The sequence below is a fragment of the Salmo trutta genome, chromosome 22 (assembly GCF_901001165.1).
Source record: "Salmo trutta chromosome 22, fSalTru1.1, whole genome shotgun sequence".
Classification (NCBI taxonomy): domain Eukaryota; kingdom Metazoa; phylum Chordata; class Actinopteri; order Salmoniformes; family Salmonidae; genus Salmo; species Salmo trutta.
The window spans coordinates 45949876-45972169 of record NC_042978.1 but is presented as its reverse complement, the minus strand read 5'-3'; the positions used below and the strand labels follow the sequence as shown (position 1 = coordinate 45972169).

The window sequence follows — 22294 nt, the reverse complement described above, 5'->3', positions numbered from 1 at the left end:
CAATGGGCACCGCTCTCTAAAGGGACAGGCCAATGGGCACCGCTCTCTAAAGGGACAGGCCAATGGGCACCGCTCTCTAAAGGGACAGGCAAATGGGCACCGCTCTCTAAAGGGACAGGCCAATGGGCACCGCTCTCTAAAGGGACAGGCCAATGGGCACCTCTCTCTAAAGGGACAGGCCAATGGGCACCGCTCTCTAAAGGGACAGGCCAATGGGCACCGCTCTCTAAAGGGACAGGCCAATGGGCACCGCTCTCTAAAGGGACAGGCCAATGGGCACCGCTCTCTAAAGCAGGGGTGTCAAACTCAACTCCAGGAAGGCCTCGTGTTTTGTTATTTGTTCTACAGACAACATGCCAGGAAGAACAACTCTTGAGTTGATATTGTGATTGTGTTGAGAGGTTTGTCTGTTGTACAACTGAATGCAGTGGGTTAACTGCCTTGCTCAGGGACAGAATGGCAGATTTTTACCTTGTCAGCTCAGGGATTTCATCCAGCAAACCTTTCAGTTACTAGTCCAACGCTCCTACCATCAAGGTTACCTTCTGCCCCACTACTGTGTGCGTGCGTGTGCGTGTGCGCTCGTCTTGTTTGGCCGTTTTAGGTGTGTCTACAGCTGGAGAGTGATGGGCAGAGTGGGCAGTGGAGGGCAGTGGGCAGTGGAGGGGAGTGGAGGGGTAAACAAAGCGAGGGGAGGGGGAGAAGATAGAGGCAAACAAGTGAAGGAATTTAGGACAGTGGGACAGAAAGAGGGGGGTGGCTGGGACAGAAAGAGGGGGGGTGGCTGGGACAGAGGGGGGGGGCTGGGACAGAGGGAGGGGGGGGCTGGCTGGGACAGAGGGGGGGGGCTGGGACAGAGGGAGGGGGGGGCTGGCTGGGACAGAGGGAGGGGGGGGCTGGCTGGGACAGAGGGAGGGGGGGGGGCTGGCTGGGACAGAGGGAGGGGGGGGGGGCTGGCTGGGACAGAGAGGGGGGGTGGCTGGCTGGGACAGAGAGGGGGGGGTCGCTGGCTGGGACAGAGAGGGGGGGTGGCTGGCTGTGACAGAGAGGGGGGGTGGCTGGCTGTGACAGAGAGAGGTGTGGCTGGGTGTATGCATGTCAGTGTGAGTGTATGAATGGAATCTCTCATCCTGAATAATTGTCTGTACAACGCCCCACTCGACTTGTTGAAACGCCACTGGGATGTTTTTCTCCTGTCTCCTCCGTGGCCTTGTGGTGAGTGTCCAGCCTGAGATTTAAAGGTTACACGTTTGATCCCCGGCTGAGTCGTACTGAAGACTGTGGAAATGGGACCTGATGCATCTCTGCTTGGCACTCTGCATTAATGAGAGAGACTGGGGGTTAGACCCTGCGATAGACGTCCTGTCCGGGGGGGGTACTGGTACAGCAAGGTGCCTCACGCTACAGAAACAGGGGGTACTGGTACAGCAAGGTGCCTCACGCTACAGAAACAGGGGGTACTGGTACAGCAAGGTGCCTCACGCTACAGAAACAGGGGGTACTGGTACAGCAAGGTGCCTCACGCTACAGAAACAGGACATCTGCTCATAGGAGCAGGAGTCTTTCTGACTTGGACAAAACAAGGCTCATGCAAAAGTTACTTACCTACTATGCCCTACCCCTACTCTATTGAAGTGATGACACACACACACACACACACGTTTCTGTCAATCTTCCATGGAAAGTTTTCACATGATAAAATCTGTATTTGATTTGGATGTTGGTGACTGATTCACAGGTGCCAGGGCTGTTCTTTCAATGTCCAACTCAAACTTTCATTCTCTCGCTCTCTCTCTCCCCCCACCTAACAATAAACATTGTAGCTGTTCCTGTAGACTTCTAGTCATTGCGCTAACGCTAGTTAGCATTGGCTCGCAAAACTACCCCCTTGCTAAATTGTAATTATTTCGCCACCATGGCCTATTTATTGCCTTACCTCCCTTATCTTACATCATTTGTACACACTGTATATAGACTGTTATATTGTGTTATTGACTGTATGTTTGTTTTACTCCATGTGTAACTCTGTGTTGTTGTTTGTGTCGAACTGTTTTGCTTTATCTTGGTCAGGTCGCAGTTGTAAATGAGAACTTGTTCTCAACTGGCCTACCTGGTTAAATAAAGGACTTGTTCTCAACTGGCCTACCTGGTTAAATAAAGGACTTGTTCTCAACTGGCCTACCTGGTTAAATAAAGGACTTGTTCTCAACTGGCCAACCTGGTTAAATAAAGGACTTGTTCTCAACTGGCCTACCTGGTTAAATAAAGGTGAAATGAAATAATAATAACTTCCTTCCTACTGGACACCAAGACATACAAGTGGTATCCGGGAGGTCATCTGACTGGGGAAGTAGATAAATGGCTTCCTTATCTCTTTTAACAGTCTCATTAGATCCTTACCTATTGTTTGCATAGGAATGTTCCAGTGATGTTTCCAAGAGACCCTTAATGTGAGACAGACCTTACCCAGAATGTGGTTACCATGTTCTCAGAATATTCAATATGAAATGTTCTAGACCATTAAGGGTATGTTCTCTTAACTCAAACCCCAAAACATGCTAAATAGTTTCTCTGGAGGTTTTTTGCTAAGGTTCTCATAACTAACGGAAAACTGAACACAAACATCAGAGGAACATTATGGGTAACATTGGCATCTCTCTCTCCATGGGTTGCCTCCCTCCCCCTCTCTGTACAGTTGTTGTACACCCCTAACCCCTCCTCTCTCCGGCGTTGACAATGCTGGCAGACGCCCCAGTCTTTGTTGAAGAGGAATTCTCTCTGCCTTTCTTGTCCTGATGGATATTTTCCACTGCTTTGTTCTCCTCGTCTCCTCTCCCCTTCTCTCTGCTCCCTCAGATGGACGTTAGCTCTGCTCTGCTGCAGGGTTTGAACAGACAGGTCTATGGTTTCCAGTTAGAGGTCTTGATCCCAAACTAGATCACTGGTTCCCAACCTTTTTTTGGTTAGTGTGCCACCAACTGAATTTGTTGTATTTATTATAGATCCCCATTAGTTCCTGCCAAGGCAGCAGCTACTCTTCCTGGGGTTTATTATGGATCCCCATTAGTTCCTGCCAAGGCAGCAGCTACTCTTCCTGGGATTTATTATAGATCCCCATTAGTTCCTGCCAAGGCAGCAGCTACTCTTCCTGGGATTTATTATAGATCCCCATTAGTTCCTGCCAAGGCAGCAGCTACTCTTCCTGGGATTTATTATAGATCCCCATTAGTTCCTGCCAAGGCAGCAGCTACTCTTCCTGGGGTTTATTATGGATCCACATTAGTTCCTTCCAAGGCAGCAGCTACTCTTCCTGGGGTTTATTATGGATCCCCATTAGTTCCTGCCAAGGCAGCAGCTACTCTTCCTGGGATTTATTATAGATCCCCATTAGTTCCTGCCAAGGCAGCAGCTACTCTTCCTGGGATTTATTATAGATCCCCATTAGTTCCTGCCAAGGCAGCAGCTACTCTTCCTGGGGTTTATTATGGATCCACATTAGTTCCTTCCAAGGCAGCAGCTACTCTTCCTGGGGTTTATTATGGATCCCCATTAGTTCCTGCCAAGGCAGCAGCTACTCTTCCTGGGGTTTATTATGGATCCCCATTAGTTCCTGCCAAGGCAGCAGCTACTCTTCCTGGGGTTTATTATGGATCCCCATTAGTTCCTGCCAAGGCAGCAGCTACTCTTCCTGGGGTTTATTAAGGATCCCCATTAGTTCCTGCCAAGGCAGCAGCTACTCTTCCTGGGATTTATTATGGATCCCCATTAGTTCCTGCCAAGGCAGCAGCTACTCTTCCTGGGGTTTATTATGGATCCCCATTAGTTCCTGCCAAGGCAGCAGCTACTCTTCCTGGGGTTTATTAAGGATCCCCATTAGTTCATGCCAAGACAGCAGCTACTCTTCCTGGGGTTTATTATGGATCCCCATTAGTTCCTGCCAAGGCAGCAGCTACTCTTCCTGGGATTTATTATAGATCCCCATTAGTTCCTGCCAAGGCAGCAGCTACTCTTCCTGGGATTTATTATGATCCCCATTAGTTCCTGCCAAGGCAGCAGCTACTCTTCCTGGGGTCCAGCTAAATGAAGGTTATACATTTGAAAAACATTTACAATACATTCTACTACCACATATCTATAACGTGTGTGTGTGTGTGTGTGTAGTGCGTATCTATGTCGTGTGTTTGTATGCATGTACCTATGTTTGTGTTGCTTCACAGTCCCGCTGTTCTATACGTTTTATTTTTTAAATCTAATTTTACTGCTGGCATGAGTTACTTGATATGGAATATGTATAGTATGTCGTAGTATGTAGTACTTTGCACCTCCCCATAGTCTGTTCTGGACTTGGGGACTGTGAAGAAACCTCTTGTGACATGTCTTGTGGGGTATGCATGGGTGCATTCAACATGTCAATACCTCAAACAAATACAAGTAGTGATGAAGTCAATCTCTCCTCCACTTGGAGCCAGGAGAGATTGACATGCATATTATTAATATTAGCTCTCTGTGTACATCCAAGGGCCAGCCATGCTGCCCTGTTCTGAGCCAATTGCAATTTTCCTAAGTCCTTTTTTGTGGCACCTGACCACACGACTGAACAGTAGTCCAGGTGCGACAAAACTAGGTCCTGTAGGACCTGCCTTGTTGATAGTGCTGTTAAGATGTTGTATCAATATGTTTTGACCATGACACTTTACAATCCAGGGTTACTCCAAGCAGTTTAGTCTCCAGAACTTGCTTAATTTCCACATTATTCATTACATGATTTAGTTGAGGTTTAGGGTTTAGTGAACGATTTATCCCAAATACAATCCTTTGTTTTGGAAATATTTAGGAAAAACATAATCATTTCCACCCATTCTGAAACTAACTACAGCTGTTAAGTGTTGCAGTCATTTCATTCGCTGTAGTAACTGACGTGTATAGTGTTAAGTCATCCGCATACATAGACACTCTGGCTTTACTCAAAGCCAGTGGCATGTTGTTAGTAAAGATTGAAAAAAGTAAGGGGCCTAGACAGCTGCCTTGTGGAATTCCTGATTCTCCCTGGATTTTGTTGGAGAGGCTTCCATTAAAGAACACCCTCTGTGTTCTGTTAGACAGGTAACTCTTTATCCATATTATAGCAGGGGGTGTAAAGCCATAACACAAATTTTTCCAGCACCAGACTATGATCGATAACGTCAAAAGCCGCCCTGAAGTCTAACAAAACAGCCCTCAAATCTTTTTATCATACATTTCTCTCAGCCAATCATCAGTCATTTGTGTAAGTGCTATGCTTGTTGAATATCCTTCCCTATAAGTGTGGTGAAAGTCTATCAATTTGTTAACTGTAAAAATAGCATTGTATCTTGTCGGCTATCTGAGCCAGTAAAGGGGGCTTTACTTTTCTCAGGTAGGGGAACAACTTTTGCTTCACTCCAGGCCTGATGGCACACACTTTCTAGAAGGCTTAAATTGAAGACGTGGCAATATCGTCCGCTATTATCCTTCGTAATATTCCATCCAGGTTGTCAGATCCTGGTGGCTTGTCATTGTTGATAAACAACAATATTTTTTCTGACCTCCTCCACACTTACTTTATGAGAAAAAAAAGTATAATGTTTGTCTTTCATAATTTGGTCAGATATACTTGGATGTGTAGTGTCAGCATTTGTTGCTGGCATGTCATTGCCTAAGTTCGCAAGTCTTGCCAATGATAACATTATTAAAGTAATTGGCAGTATCAGTGGTTTTTGTGATGGATGAGCCATCTGATTTAATGAATGAGGGAGAGGAGTTATCTTTTTTTGCCCAAAATGTAATTTAAGGTGCTCCAATGCTTTTTACTATCATTCTTTTATGTACATTTTGTCTTTGTCGCCAACAAATATTCATTACATCAACAACATAAGGGCTTTAAGGTCTCCCGAGTGGCTCGTTCCTGATTCGTTCCCATGCTGTATCAAAACCGTCCGTGATCGGGAGTTCTATAGGGTGGCGCACAATTGGCCCAGCGTCGTTAGGGGAGGGTTCGGCCGGGGTAGGCCGTCATCATAAAATAAGAATTTGTTCTCAACTGACTTGCCTAGATAAAAAAATATGAATCACGACAAAACATGGGTATTATCAAAGTGAGTTTCAGAGATTGTCAGAATGCGAATGTCAATCTGTTACTAGCAAATTATTGATTTCGTGAATCTTGTTAACTTCGGCTGTTTTTAACACTTATGGGATGCTTGAATGTTTTTCTTGCTTTACTGGGAAGTTTAGCGGAGGTAGACATCCTCTGGTTATTTATATTAGTGCTTGGTGAGCTGCACACAGTGGACTTCCTGCTAGGGCACACCACCTCAGTGCCAACAGTATAATTCTGGTTCATAGGCATATGATTACTGATTTTTAGATCATGCTGTCTACTCCTTGAGGAGTGTTGTGATTCTTGTTTCTAGAGTTGTCATCATCAATCCTGGCCCTAGAGAGGTGATGGTGTGCAAGGTTTTGTTTCAGACCTGCACTAAAACGCCAGATTTTTAAGATATGTACTTCATTGTCAATTAACTTATAGAGAATGGAAAAGTGTCTATGTTCACAAGCCAACTCCCAAGACACACAAGTAATCAAGGCTGTGTCTCTCCGTTACCAAGGCTGACGATGGCCGCTGTCCCTGTAATTCTACAATAGATTCAGTGGAATTTCCCGTCCCTTTGCCCTGTGTTCTATCTCCCATGGCAACCCAGTGAGTGACCCCTGATCCCACTCGGTGGTGACTCAGCAGTTCTCAGATTTAGCTCTAGTCATGATTCCTCTTATCTCCACTGTTGCCCATGTTGACTCATCAAGACTGGACAGTTGAGAAGCTCTCTACTCCACTTCCACTCTTTGATTTGTATTCTTAATCCAGTCACCCGATGGAACAAAAAGGTAAAGAAATAGGTCAGTAACTGAGGAACAGCTGTTGAAGGTTAGTCAGTTAGACCCGTTTCTGTTCCAAATCCCAAAGATTTTAAATCACCAAAAACCTTTTTATTGTCCATTCAAATTTACATTACTGTGAAATGTGGTCCCAGGGAACTGCATCAGTCAGCCATGGTAAAGCTATAGCCATAGAATTAGGAATGACAATACTAGTCATTTTAATCAGATTTCTCTGGGCATGGTAAAGGTGAAGTACTCTGGCTGACGTGGTGTTGCTGCTGCTTGTGAACAGGGGAGCTGCCTGATGGCTGGGAGCTGCCTGATGGCTGGGAGCAGGTTGAAAATCCTCAGGGAGAAATCTACTTCATTGACCACAAAACACAACGAATGTCCTGGCTCGACCCGCGTGTGGACGCTCGCCTCAGTAAGTAACCCCCCCTGTCCCACCCTCCAAATCACTACCTGATCAACCCTCCAACCCAACCAACCCTCCAACCGATCAACACAACCAACCGATCAACCCTCCAACCCAACCAACCGATCAACCCAACCAACCGATCAACCCAACCAACCGATCAACCCAACCAACCGATCAACCCTCCAACCCAACCAACCGATCAACCCTCCAACCCAACCAACCGATCAACCAACCGATCAACCCTCCAACCGATCAACCCTCCAACCGATCAACCCTCCAACCGATCAACCCAACCAACCGATCAACCCTCCAACCGATCAACCCAACCAACCGATCAACCCAACCAACCGATCAACCCTCCAACCGATCAACCCTCCAACCGATCAACCCTCCAACCGATCAACCCTCCAACCGATCAACCCTCCAACCGATCAACCCTCCAACCGATCAACCCTCCAACCGATCAACCCAACCAACCGATCAACCCTCCAACCGATCAACCCTCCAACCGATCAACCCTCCAACCGATCAACCCAACCAACCGATCAACCCTCCAACCGATCAACCCTCCAACCGATCAACCCAACCAACCGATCAACCCTCCAACCGATCAACCCTCCAACCGATCAACCCTCCAACCGATCAACCCTCCAACCGATCAACCCTCCAACCGATCAACCCTCCAACCGATCAACCCTCCAACCCAACCAACCCTCCAACCGATCAACCCTCCAACCCTCCAACCCAACCAACCGATCAACCCTCCAACCGATCAACCCTCCAACCGATCAACCCAACCAACCGATCAACCCTCCAACCGATCAACCCTCCAACCGATCAACCCTCCAACCGATCAACCCTCCAACCGATCAACCCTCCAACCGATCAACCCTCCAACCGATCAACCCTCCAACCCAACCAACCGATCAACCCTCCAACCGATCAACCCTCCAACCCTCCAACCCAACCAACCGATCAACCCTCCAACCCAACCAACAGATCAACCCTCCAACCCAACCAACAGATCAACCCAACCAACCGATCAACCCCATTCACCCTTAAAGTCCCCTGATCACACACTAGCACTGAACTAATCAAACTGTGCACCTTGATCCATCATACCTGACCCTTGACCCCTTAACTCTGTGCCCCCTAGGGGCAGAGCTTTGCCTGTGAAAAGCTACAGTGCCTTCAAAAAGTATTCATACCCCTTGTCTCGAGAGCCTGGAGGGTGGACTATGAACTCTGGTCAGTCTCGGCAGCATCACCAGTTGGACTACTGACGGGGTCTCCCAGGACTGATGACAGGGGTCTGATAACAGAGGTCTGATAACAGAAGCCAGGCCGGGGGTCTGATGACGGAGGCCAGAATGATATGATAGGGAAGTGTCCAGGGAGCCTCTCTTCTCATCACGTTCCTCACCCAGATACTGGGTTATCTGTGGAGCTCCAACTCGCCACAAAACCCTGTCAGGTCCCTAGAGAGATGTAGCAAGAGACCGACCCTGTCAGGTCCCTAGAGAGATGTGGCAAGAGACCGACCCTGTCAGGTCCCTAGAGAGATGTGGCAAGAGACCGACCCTGTCAGGTCCCTAGAGAGATGTGGCAAGAGACCGACCCTGTCAGGTCCCTAGAGAGATGTGGCAAGAGACCGACCCTGTCAGGTCCCTAGAGAGATGTGGCAAGAGACCGACCCTGTCAGGTCCCTAGAGAGATGCAGACCCTTCGGTCCCTAGAGAGATGTGGCAAGAGACCGACCCTGTCAGGTCCCTAGAGAGATGTGGCAAGAGACCGACCCTGTCAGGTCCCTAGAGAGATGTGGCAAGAGACCGACCCTGTCAGGTCCCTAGAGAGATGTGGCAAGAGACCGACCCTGTCAGGTCCCTAGAGAGATGTGGCAAGAGACCGACCCTGTCAGGTCCCTAGAGAGATGTGGCAAGAGACCGACCCAGGCAGAACTGCAGAGGAGAATTTAAGTGGTGTTCATTGTTTTCTTCCTGGAGACTGATTTAAACCACTAGGAGTGGATCGTAACATAAGGCCCTATAAAGCGCCCTAATTTTATTCAGTTTTCCTACGTTGCCTAATCAGACAGATGAAGGAAAACACGAATACTGATGCATTAGGTCTTATTCTTAATTCATATTAATACATTTTCCCAATAAGTTTCAATAGGTTTTTTTGTATATTGTTGGATTCTGTGATTCTACCCGCGTTCTCCACATCACAGATTTTATAGGGCCGTTATATCAACACTACATTACTCTGTTACCCTTGACAACAAAAATAACTCATTTTGATGAATATGGAAAACATTAACTTATAGTTCATGTTATTATGCCTATTTACAAGAGTTTTATGCCAGACTTGTGACTCCCTCTCTCCCCCAGCCAGCCGCCCAAACAGGGTTCCTATTGCACAGAGAGCTCCCTAACACACAGAGAGCTCCCTGACACGCAGAGAGCTCCCTGACACGCAGAGAGCTCCCTGACACGCAGAGAGCTCCCTGACACGCAGAGAGCTCCCTGACACGCAGAGAGCTCCCTGACACGCAGAGAGCTCCCTGACACGCAGAGAGCTCCCTGACACGCAGAGAGCTCCCTGACACGCAGAGAGCTCCCTGACACGCAGAGAGCTCCCTGACACGCAGAGAGCTCCCTGACACGCAGAGAGCTCCCTGACACGCAGAGAGCTCCCTGACACGCAGAGAGCTCCCTGACACGCAGAGAGCTCCCTGACACGCAGAGAGCTCCCTGACACGCAGAGAGCTCCTGACACGCAGAGAGCTCCCTGACACGCAGAGAGCTCCCTGACACACAGAACACACAGAGAGCTCCCTGACACACAGAACACACAGAGAGCTCCCTGACACACAGAACACACAGAGAGCTCCCTGACACACAGAGAGCTCCCTGACACACAGAGAGCTCCCTGACACACAGAGAACTCCCTGACACACAGTGCACCAGTTAATATCTGTCAGTGTGCATTACATTTGATAAGAGAGCTGAGGGAGTTCATGTGAAAGTGACACATGTAAGGGGGACAGAGTGTGTGTATGCATGCATATGTGTGTGGATAGTGGTCGGGGGCCAGGCAGGCAGAAGTGCTTACACTCTTCTCACGCACAGGCAGTCTCAGAGGACAACCTCCTGTGTGTTAGGGAGCTCTTGTTTGGAACAGGGGATGGTGTAGGTGTTAGTGCGTTGCAGATTTTCGAGACTGGAAGTGTTTCTCAGTTTTTCCAGTTTTTTTTCTTTCTCTGACCCTGTTGGACAGCTGTTTCTGGGAAGTAAACGAAACAAGAAGGTCTTTGTTGGCAGAGCATCCCCACTAAGACTTAGTACTTACTGTCTCCCCTTCTCCCTTTCCTGCTCTACTTCTCTCTCTCTCTTGCTCGCTCTCTCTCTCTTGCTCGCTCTCTCCCCTTTTTTCTCTCTCGCTCTCTCCCCTTTTCTCTCTCGCTCTCTCCCCTTTTCTCTCCCCCCCTCTCTCCCTTACCACCTCCATTTTACTGCTGCTCTCTCCCTTACCCCAACTCTCTCTCTGCTGATATCGTGACTGGGAGCTGTGAGGGGTTGCTGGCTCGTCGTCTCGTTGCTGTAATCTATCTGATCATGTGTTTTCCATCATGGTAGTCGGTCGGTGTGACACCCGGTGCTAGCCTCGAAGAGGAGGGTGGGGAGACTTTGGAGAGGGTGAGGGGGAGGATAAGAGTGTGGGAGAGGAGAAGAGGGTGGGGAGAGTAAGTCGAGGAGACTTTGGAGAGGGTGAGGGGGAGGATAGGAGTGTGGGAGAGGAGAAGAGGGTGGGGAGAGTAAGTCGAGGAGACTTTGGAGAGGGTGAGGGGGAGGATAGGAGTGTGGGAGGGAGAGCAGAAGAGAAGAGGGTGGGGAGAGTAACTCGAGGAGACTTTGGAGAGGGTGAGGGGGAGGATAAGAGTGTGGGAGGGAGAGCAGAAGAGAAGAGGGTGGGGAGAGTAAGTCGAGGAGACTTTGGAGAGGTGGAGGATAGGAGTGTGGGAGGGAGAGCAGAAGAGAAGAGGGTGGGGGAGCAGGAGGTTGTATAGGAGTGTTATTTAACTTGTGGCTGAGGCAGTGTGGAGCTCTGCACATCTGGGCAGACTGCAGTCTGTTTTCTGCAGCCCCAATCTGTGCTCTCTTATAGGGTGTGTCCCGCCGTGTCCCAGACCCGACCCTAAAGATGCTGCTCTGTGTTTCTGTGTGCGGTTGCATGCATACCATCTGTCTGTTTGGCCCCTATCCAAACCTAATGCCTCTACTCTGGCTATATTTGGTTTTATAAAAACAAGGAATAATTCCATATTCCCATCATCTATTTGATGTGTTTGAATATCATATATATATATATATATATATATATATATCCTTTATTTAACTAGGCAAGTCAGTTAAGAACAAATTCTTATTTACAATGACGGCCTTGTTCAGGGGCAGAACTGAGCGATTTACACTAGATGGGACAGCTGTAATGTCAAAATTGTCTATCTTGTAAAAATGTATGAAAACAAACATTAGCATTTTGGTCTTCATTTTAAGGTTAGAGTTAGGCATTATGGTTAGCAGTGTGGTTAAAGTTTGGTTTAAAATCAGATTTAGTTTTTACTTTGTGTCTATGCCAGCTAGTGACAACTCTGCTGAGCTTCCCCCAGAATAACCTGCCTTTTCCTGTCTGCTCCCATCACCAAACATGGAGACTGTTGCAACTAACAGCTTTGTATCTAAAATGGCCGTGCATTGAGCCTCTGGGAATGACATCATTGAGTTTAATAGGAAGATTACGGTATGAAGTAGGTTATGTCACATCAAGGGGCTCTGAGGAAAACCACAAATGTGTTGCTTTATAGAAAAGAAGGTGAAATCATACATTTCATGACAGCTATGCCTGAAATAGTTTTTCTCCCTGTATTATGTCTAACTCACGCATTGAGTCTGTGTTGAGGTTAGGTAAACTATGTAGGTTCCTTTGCTCTTCATCCAAGTCCAGCTGACAGATGGGGAGAGAGAGACACACTGAACTGCCAAGGAAAGAGGGAGAAGAGAGGAGGCAAAGGACTGTGAGATGGAGGGAAAGGGAGAGGGCAAACTGATGTCCTGACAGGGGGAAAGAGGGAGAAGAGAGGAGGCAACGCACTGTGAGATGGAGGGAAAGGGAGAGGGCAAACCGATGTCCTGACAGGGGGAAAGAGGGAGAAGAGAGGAGGCAACGCACTGTGAGATGGAGGGAAAGGGAGAGGGCAAACCGATGTCCTGACAGGGGGAAAGAGGGAGAAGAGAGGAGGCAACGGACTGTGAGATGGAGGGAAAGGGAGAGGGCAAACCGATGTCCTGACAGGGGGAGAAGAGAGGAGGCAAGGGACTGTGAGATGGAGGGAAAGGTCAAACCGATGTCCTGACAGGGGGAAAGAGTTTATTATTTATTTTTTAAATAATTTTTTTCTCCCCAATTTCGTGGTTTCCAATTGGTAGTTACAGTCTTGTCTCATCGCTCGGGAGAGGCGAAGGTCGAGAGCCATGCATCCTCTGAAACACAACCCAACCAAGCCACACTGCTTCTTGACACAACGCCCACTTAACCTGGAAGCCAGCCGCACCAATGTGTCGGAGGAAACACCGTACACCTGGCGACTGTGTCAGCGTGCACTGCGCCCGGCCCGCCACAGGAGTCGCTAGTGTGCGATGAGACAAGGATATCCCTGCCGGCCAAACCCTCCCTTAACCCGGACGACGCTGAGCCAATTGTGCGTCGCCCCATGGACATCCCGGTCGCAGCTAGCACTGCGATGCAGTGCCTTAGACCACTGCGTTTCCCGGGAGGCCGCGGAACGACTCTCCACAGTGAAATCACCAGACTGTCTGCTTTCTGTGCCATGTGCCTTTTTAGCTCCACATTTAGTTATTTATGCCATTTTAGTTCTATAAACGTTGGGCTGTATGTTTTGATTTCTAATACATTCTATGGCTGCATGATGAGACTCTTATGATGATTTTGAAAAAAGTCACATGAAAGGCATGAGCTCTGCTCATGTTTCTTACACGGGCTGTACACACTTCATCAGTCTGTCATTCACAATTTGACAAGCACTTGATGATAATCTCTCCCGTCAGAGTATTCTCAATTTAATCTGGTCCTTATTTAGCCTACTAATATGTGTGGAATCATTTTTTTATTCAGAATGGCCCACAAAGTCAACACCCATAGCCTCTAATTATAAATGGAGGAAGCGCTTTCTGCGGGTACGTTTTTTAATATGCTATCTAGACTACACCGGTTGTGTAAAAAAAAAAAAGAATTGAAGTGTGCGACGTGATCGGAATAGTCCTGCAAATGATTTCATAATGGTTGTAAATGTGTTACATAATGGTTGTAAATGCGTTGTGAATTGTTATAAAACCACATATCTATCAGATGAATTCCTCGCTCTTATTCTGGCTGCTTGTGTCTCTCCTCTTACTGGGGCTCACTGGATCACCACAGGACCATGCGCCTGCTTCAAACCAGTAGTGGTGGTAAAAACAATTCTCCGACGTGATTTGAGTTTGTGGTCACTTGTGATGAATTATAAAAGCAATCGTCAGCTTCCAGTTCCCTCTGGGAAGTATGTTGTTAATCATTTTCTTAAGGCGATGAAACAATGGCTTGTGATTGGGCGCTAGTTAGCCTATCAGAAGCCTTTTTCTTACTGACAGTTCAAGTTTAGATGATTTTGGAATTGGCAAGTTTACAAGGTGAACTCGTTCCCCCCTCCAAAAACTGTATTCTGTCTTGCAGGGACTTTTTGTCTGTGCTGCTTCAAATTAGTTTGTTTACACTGGAGTTTGTTTCAATAAAATTACTTTATTCAAAACAGCAAATGTCTTATGAAATCATGCACTCATTGGATGTTGGCAACAACAACAAAAAAACCTGTGGGCTCCGTCTGAAATCTTGCGGGAGCGGGTGGGCGATGTACCAAAACATGGGTCCCGCGCAGACCTCTAGTCTAAGGCTTATAGGCTAGGTTTAAAGTTATTTGGTTACTTCAGTTGTGATGTGAACCTTAGCCTAACACATAGGCCTATAGGTTAGGCTAAATGTTGCACGATTTGCATATGATTTGAAAAAGTTGCACCAAAAAAAAAAAAAAAAAAGCATGTGCTGTTTCTTGCCTTAGACTGTCGGGCAAAGATTCACAAGTGTATTCTCACCCATCAGATTATTCTCTATTCAATCTGGTCTTTACATACAGTGTCTTCAGAAAGTATTCACACCCCTTGACCTTTTCCACATTTTCCGCCTGTATCTTTGTAGTATCTACCAATAGGTGCCCTTCTTTGCAAACCACTGGAAATCCTCCCTGGTCTTCGTTGTTAAATCTGTGAAATTCACTGCTCGACTGAGGGACCTTACAGATAATTGAATGTGTAGAGTACAGAGATTGCTGGAGAGGAAGGAAACCGCTAAGGGATTTCACCATGAGGCCAAACAGTTAGAGTTTAATGGCTGTGATGGGAGATAACTGAGGATGGCTCAACAACATTTTAGTTACTCCACAATACTAACCTAATTGACAGAAGGAAACCTGTACAGAATTTAAATATTCCAAAACATGCAGCCTGTTTGCAAATAATGGGGCAAATACACTGTTTTGTCCTGAATACAATGCGTTATGTTTGGGGCAAATCCTTGTTGGAGGGCCTAGGTATGTTGCAGGGCCTAGGTATAGAGTAGCCAACAGGCGAAGGGACTGCCTAGTAAACTACCTGTTGGGGCAAGCAGAAATGTCAGAGTGGAAGACCTGGAAATATGAGATGCAGGGGGTGGGGTGTATAGACCCCGGAGCTGTGCTGCTGGTGTGGGCTCGGCTCACACTGGAGCATGTAATGGGGGGTGGGTGAACCGTCTGCCGACTTTGTAGAGTGGTGTGGCTGCAGGGGATTCTATGTATTCGCACTGAATTTGAGTCGGACATGAGGGGCTAGCTATAAGCTAATTATTAACGACCGCTGGTAACAAAGACGACCCCTTACTGCTTGATAATGATTTAATAGTCTTCAGTAGAATGATCTGATGATTACCTGGCTGAAGACTGTAGTCATGTCCCCAAATCAATGCTCTCTGATTTTGTTTAGTTTTTCTAAAACAAACTGTACTGGCCCCTTTTTAGCTGTTGTCTGGAATAGCCAAGTCTAGATGCTATTGCTGGTGGTTAGTCAAATTTTACCATCTGCTTTCTCTTAAACACAGCAGCAGTGTATCCATATTACTGGTGTGCTTTTAGAGTACGTGGCTGATGCTCTGTTTACAGTTTGGTCAGGCTTGGTCAGGTTATTTGAGTGTTTTGGCAGACTGTGTAATCTCTGTTCACTGTTTACATCTGAAGTAGTATTGGTGTGTGTGTGTGTGTACACTGTGTGTGTTTGTAGGGTCATGCCATTTTGGATGACAGTAAAGCTTCCCCAGTCAAAAAAGTTTGCGCATAAATTGACAATTTTTTTGATGCTTTTGTTTGTCTTGGTTTCTTCGGTTGTTCGTGCACCCTTTTTATTTTTTTTTATTTTTTAGGGTAGCTGAAGTTCTGTAGCCGAAGTCCACGACCCCTTCGTCATTTTATGCATTTTTTTCACTAGAGAAATACTGCACCAAACATCTTAGTTTGGTGTAAATTTACTCTACTAAAACCTCTGCAAAAAAACCCAGAAAAAACCCTGTCGAAAATGAATGAAAGATTTCTTGATTTATCTTGGAATAATTCAGAGAATTTTGAGGAACGGTTTCTGGCTATGTTGCTACGGTGGCTCAAGAGGGGGAAAAAACAGCAGTAATGTTGGCGACGGTCTTTAGGGAGTATGCGAGCACAGACCTTGCCTTTGGGTGTTCTTGCTACGGTCACCGTAACCGTTCGAAAAGTACACATTACATTTTTATTTTAAACTGCACATTTTCTCCTCACCACCTCACCATTCATGATTTGAAATGTAATCAAGCATTTTAGTTGTAAAATAATAAAGCGACCCTTATAATAATTAGCGTAAACAATAAATAAATCGTTCCATGTCGGCAATTACATTAACGAATGCGTGCGACTGTTTTTAGTCTTTGCTGTAATATTGGCTTTAAAATTTAAAAAACTTACAAGAGATTTATTTAGTGTTTACGTTGTTCCAAACAGTCACAAAAAATATTGTAATCTAACAGCAGCTGTTTAGCACACATAATATGCACTTTTTCTTGATCTCCAGTATTTTCCACAACTAGTCAAATTTATTCCATATATCTGACTTCCCCCGTTTTGAGTTTTTGTCATGTCCTCTGCATCCATTTTGCTGTCATGTTATGGTGTTCGGACATGTTATAACCAATTTATTGATGTGATTATGATATGCTATAGGTCAAGCCCTATTGGTTGCGTGCATGCGATGCTTACATGTGTCCACGTAACGAGAGCAAGGGTTAAGGGAATAGGGAATGTTGTCCCTAAACAAATTAGAGATTTCGGTAACAAAACTTTTTCAGTCTGAAATGGCTGTCATTATATGGCAGCTTCAGAAACATGGACAGCACCATAAACACCGATGTTCTGTGGTGGTCGCTGCAGCAGGGAGGATAGAGGGACAACGGGTGCTCGTCAGTCACTCGCTGTCTTTTTAGTTAACACAGCGCAGTCTGAGCCCAATCAAATCAATTGCTGTCGGACTCCCTCTAGTCATTTGTGTGTCCTTAATTATTTCATCAAACAGTGCGCTTAAAGCATCAGACAAGCTCAGTGCATATATTTGATTTGATTATAACACATAGGATGTGTCTATATGGGGAAAAATACAGGTTTTACAATTTCTACCAATCGATTGGTTGAAAGAACAGACAACTCGGTCGACCAAAGATTTATTTTAGTCAGTCAGACCGCCCTACGTAATACAACACCTTGTTTCAGCAAGGAGCTGCAAAGTTTTCATCACGTTGTCAAGAGTCCATGTTACCACAGAAACATAATCAATCTTCAGTCAGCTGGGTGATCAATCTCTACACTGACTCACTATCTGGACTGATTCTTTCCCAGAGCAGTGGTGTGAAAAGAGGTGATATGGAACTAGTGAGCTGAGCTCAGTTTTCACAATCCGCTCCTGTTCACCTGATTGAACTAGACCTGTAGTAGTACTGTGTACATATCAGCACAGTCAGACTATCGCATTATTATCAGCCTTAACAAAAAAAAAGAGACTTAAAGCCTCTCACCTTTTTGTCTCTGTTGTCCACTGGAATCGTTTTCTAGCTCTGATAACAACCCCCTCCCTTCTCTCTGTCTCTCCTTCCATAGTGATGTCCCAACACCACCACCAGCAGCACCTGCAACACACCCAGCAGCAGCCACAACAGGCGCAGGCCTTGGGCTCGCCTGGCTCCCTCACCCAGCAGCAGAGCTCCCAGGCTGGGATGATGAGCCTGTCCAGTCCCCTTGGCGTGGTTGTCAGTGCCCAGCAGAAGATGAGGCTGCAGCGCATCCAGCTGGAGAGAGAGAGGATCCAGAGACGCCAGGAGGAGCTCATGAGACAGGTGAGGCAGTCTAGGCCTTCATCGCTAGGCCTTCATCGCTGGGCCTCAATGGTTTGCTGCTCAGTCCTGGAGTATTTACTCTTTATTTAGCCAGGGGAATTCTCATTGAGACCAAAGTGTCTTTTGCATTACGAAAGAGCCAACAATACCACACAGGAGAGCCTGCTTTATTCTCAGACCTCCAGTCCATGTCTCAACACTGTTCTGTTTATCCCACACCTACAACTCGCCGGAGACTGTCAGGAGAGACCTGATTCATACCCCTAATCAATCCTTCTCTCCTCTTTTCCTCTTAGAGAGACACTTCGAGCCGATTTTATAAATAAAAAATGTAAAAATGTATTCAGGCTAAACCCACACTAGCATGTGTATACACACACACACACACACACACACACACACACACACACACACACACACACACACACACACACACACACACACACGTGTGTACGCATACATGCTAGTGTGGTTTAGCCTGAATACATTTTTACATTTTTTATTTCTAAAATCGGGTCGAGGTGTCTCTCTAAGAGGAAAAGAGGAGAGAAGGATTGATTAGGGGTATGTATCAGGTCTCTAATTTCCATTCAAAATCTTATTTTCTTTACCCTAACCCAAACCCTGAACTTAACCCCTAACCCTAATTATAACCCTATCCCCTAAGCTTAAAATAGCCTTTGGCCCAACGAGGAACATTTTTCTTGTTTTTGGGGTCTTTTGGGTATTTTAGGTCCCCACCAGGATAGAAGAACCAGCACACACACAGGCCACAAGCCAGCACATCACCTGCCTCTTCCGAGCACATGGAGAAAAAGGTTTCCCAGAAGAATCTCAGAAAGACAGCAAATGGAGCTCTTAGTTGGACAGTAGATTGTTTTTGAGCGCAGGCTTTGGGCCTTTCTATGACGTTGGGGGGGGTAAACATTAGCACCCACTAGTGGCTGAAAGGGGTAGCTACCAGCTACTCTATTCTCTGTTATTCTAGACCACCTAATCATCTACTTACAGGAAGGCAGGCTCACATAGAGAGAGAGAGATGCACACTCGTTTGTTAACCTCCTTTAAAAAAAATCAATAAAATGATTGTCCTTAGCCAGCGACCTCAACCAGGAAATGTTTATCTCACCCAGAACGCTGTGACTCTGTCGGCCCATCCTGAGCACTGGCTGGGGTCTGTGGGGTTGAGAAGGGAGAGGGGAGAAGCTTCAGCCTGTGGGGTTGAGAAGGGAGAGGGGAGAAGCTTCATCCTGTGGGGTTGAGAAGGGAGAGGGGAGAAGCTTCACCCTGTGGGGTTGAGAAGGAGAGGGGAGAAGCTTCACCCTGTGGGGTTGGGAAGGGAGAGGGGAGAAGCTTCACCCTGTGGGGTTGGGAAGAGAGAGGGGAGAAGCTTCACACTGTGGGGTTGGGAAGGGAGAGGGTAGAAGCTTCACCCTGTGGGGTTGGGAAGGGAGAGGGGAGAAGCTTCACCCTGTGGGGATGGGAAGAGAGAGGGGAGAAGCTTCACCCTGTGGGGATGAGAAGGGAGAGGGGAGAAGCTTCACCCTGTGGGGAAGGGAGAGGGGAGAAGCTTCACCCTGTGGGGTTGAGAAGGGAGAGGGGAGAAGCTTCACCCTGTGGGGATGAGAAGGGAGAGGGGAGAAGCTTCACCCTGTGGGGTTGGGAAGGGAGAGGGGAGGGGAGAAGCTTCACCCTGTGGGGAAGGGAAGGGAGAGGGGAGAAGCTTCACCCTGTGGGGAAGGGAAGGGAGAGGGGAGAAGCTTCACCCTGTGGGGATGAGAAGGAGAGGGGAGAAGCTTCACACTGTGGGGTTGGGAAGGGAGAGGGTAGAAGCTTCACCCTGTGGGGTTGGGAAGGGAGAGGGGAGAAGCTTCACCCTGTGGGGATGGGAAGAGAGAGGGGAGAAGCTTCACCCTGTGGGGATGAGAAGGGAGAGGGGAGAAGCTTCACCCTGTGGGGAAGGGAGAGGGGAGAAGCTTCACCCTGTGGGGTTGAGAAGGGAGAGGGGAGAAGCTTCACCCTGTGGGGATGAGAAGGGAGAGGGGAGAAGCTTCACCCTGTGGGGTTGGGAAGGGAGAGGGGAGGGGAGAAGCTTCACCCTGTGGGGAAGGGAAGGGAGAGGGGAGAAGCTTCACCCTGTGGGGAAGGGAAGGGAGAGGGGAGAAGCTTCACCCTGTGGGGTTGAGAAGGGAGAGGGGAGAAGCTTCACCCTGTGGGGATGAGAAGGGAGAGGGGAGAAGCTTCACCCTGTGGGGATGAGAAGGGAGAGGGGAGAAGCTTCACCCTGTGGGGATGAGAAGGGAGAGGGGAGAAGCTTCAGCCTGTGGGGTTGAGAAGGGAGAGGGGAGAAGCTTCATCCTGTGGGGTTGAGAAGGGAGAGGGGAGAAGCTTCACCCTGTGGGGTTGAGAAGGAGAGGGGAGAAGCTTCACCCTGTGGGGTTGGGAAGGGAGAGGGGAGAAGCTTCACCCTGTGGGGTTGGGAAGAGAGAGGGGAGAAGCTTCACCCTGTGGGGTTGAGAAGGGAGAGGGGAGAAGCTTCACACTGTGGGGTTGGGAAGGGAGAGGGTAGAAGCTTCACCCTGTGGGGTTGGGAAGGGAGAGGGGAGAAGCTTCACCCTGTGGGGATGGGAAGAGAGAGGGGAGAAGCTTCACCCTGTGGGGATGAGAAGGGAGAGGGGAGAAGCTTCACCCTGTGGGGAAGGGAGAGGGGAGAAGCTTCACCCTGTGGGGATGAGAAGGGAGAGGGGAGAAGCTTCACCCTGTGGGGTTGGGAAGGGAGAGGGGAGGGGAGAAGCTTCACCCTGTGGGGAAGGGAAGGGAGAGGGGAGAAGCTTCACCCTGTGGGGAAGGGAAGGGAGAGGGGAGAAGCTTCACCCTGTGGGGTTGAGAAGGGAGAGGGGAGAAGCTTCACCCTGTGGGGATGAGAAGGGAGAGGGGAGAAGCTTCACCCTGTGGGGATGAGAAGGGAGAGGGGAGAAGCTTCACCCTGTGGGGATGAGAAGGGAGAGGGGAGAAGCTTCACCCTGTGGGGTTGAGAAGGGAGAGGGGAGAAGCTTCACCCTGTGGGGTTGAGAAGGGAGAGGGGAGAAGCTTCACCCTGTGGGGATGAGAAGGGAGAGGGGAGAAGCTTCACCCTGTGGGGATGAGAAGGGAGAGGGGAGAAGCTTCACCCTGTGGGTTTGGGAAGGGAGAGGGGAGAAGCTTCACCCTGTGGGGTTGGGAAGGGAGAGGGGAGAAGCTTCACCCTGTGGGGTTGGGAAGGGAGAGGGGAGAAGCTTCACCCTGTGGGGATGAGAAGGGAGAGGGGAGAAGCTTCACCCTGTGGGGTTGGGAAGGGAGAGGGGAGAAGCTTCACCCTGTGGGGTTGGGAAGGGAGAGGGGAGAAGCTTCACCCTGTGGGGATGGGAAGAGAGAGGGGAGAAGCTTCACCCTGTGGGGATGAGAAGGGAGAGGGGAGAAGCTTCACCCTGTGGGGTTGGGAAGAGAGAGGCATGTGTGCATTCTTGCTCTTCAATAAGGCTATGGCCTGTAGTTGGCCAGCGGTGAATACTTGGTCTGAGAGGATGAAGGATGTTATAGGGGTGTAACACACATTCTGACAGTAGCGTCTCTATTTTCCACTGTACTCCCCAACACGATCTCACTGCTTTGGTCTGTCTGACAGTCTGGAGATAGTTCCATTTAGGGAAAGGGGGACACCTAGTCAGTTGTACAACTGAATACATTCAACTGAAATGTGTCTTCTGCATTTAACCCAGCCCCTCTGAATCAGAGAGGTGCGTGGGTCTGCCTTAATCCACATCCACGTCTTCGGCGTAGAGTTGAATCATCCGCATACATAGAAACTCTGGCCTGGGAAATTCCTGATTCTACCTGGATTATGTTGGAGAGTCTTCCATTAAACAACACCCACGTCTTTGGCCCCTGGGGAACAGTGGGTTAACTGCCTTGCTCAGGGGCAGATATTTACCTTCCTGTTACTAGCCCAACGCTCTAACCACTAGGCTACCTGCCTACCTGGGGACACACCACACACACCTACCTTTTAACCTGTCTGTTCACTACCATGTATGTGTTGTGTTCAGTCCATACAGCTCCAATGTCACACTTATCGACATTGTTATAAAGCCTCTATTGCGTGGCCTGGGTGGAAAGCCCTTTCCATTTACAGATGCATTGTTATAAAGCCTCTATTCAGCGGCCTGGGTGGAAAGCCCCTTCCCTTTTAAAACATACATTGTTATGAAGCCTCTATTGCGTGGCCTGGGTGGAAAGCCCTTTCCCTTTACAGATGCATTGTTATGAAGCCTCTATTCAGCGGCCTGGGTGGAAAGCCCCTTCCCTTTTAAAACATACATCCAGCCATTTGTTACACTCACAGCCCATCAGATGAATGACAATCTGGTATTTCTAAGGTGACTGTGC

General features: G+C 47.9%; 1 protein-coding gene across 2 annotated transcripts in view; it reads left to right on the top strand.

Annotated features, from left to right (window-relative positions):
• The window catches only part of wwtr1 (WW domain containing transcription regulator 1), a 77000-nt gene that overhangs the window by 41433 nt on the left and 13273 nt on the right, over window positions 1–22294 (top strand). For both annotated transcript variants that reach the window (XM_029708170.1, XM_029708169.1), the window contains exon 3: window positions 17634–17869. In XM_029708170.1, the coding sequence (XP_029564030.1) occupies window positions 17634–17869 (236 nt within the window). The remainder of the gene's footprint in view (window positions 1–17633; window positions 17870–22294) is intronic.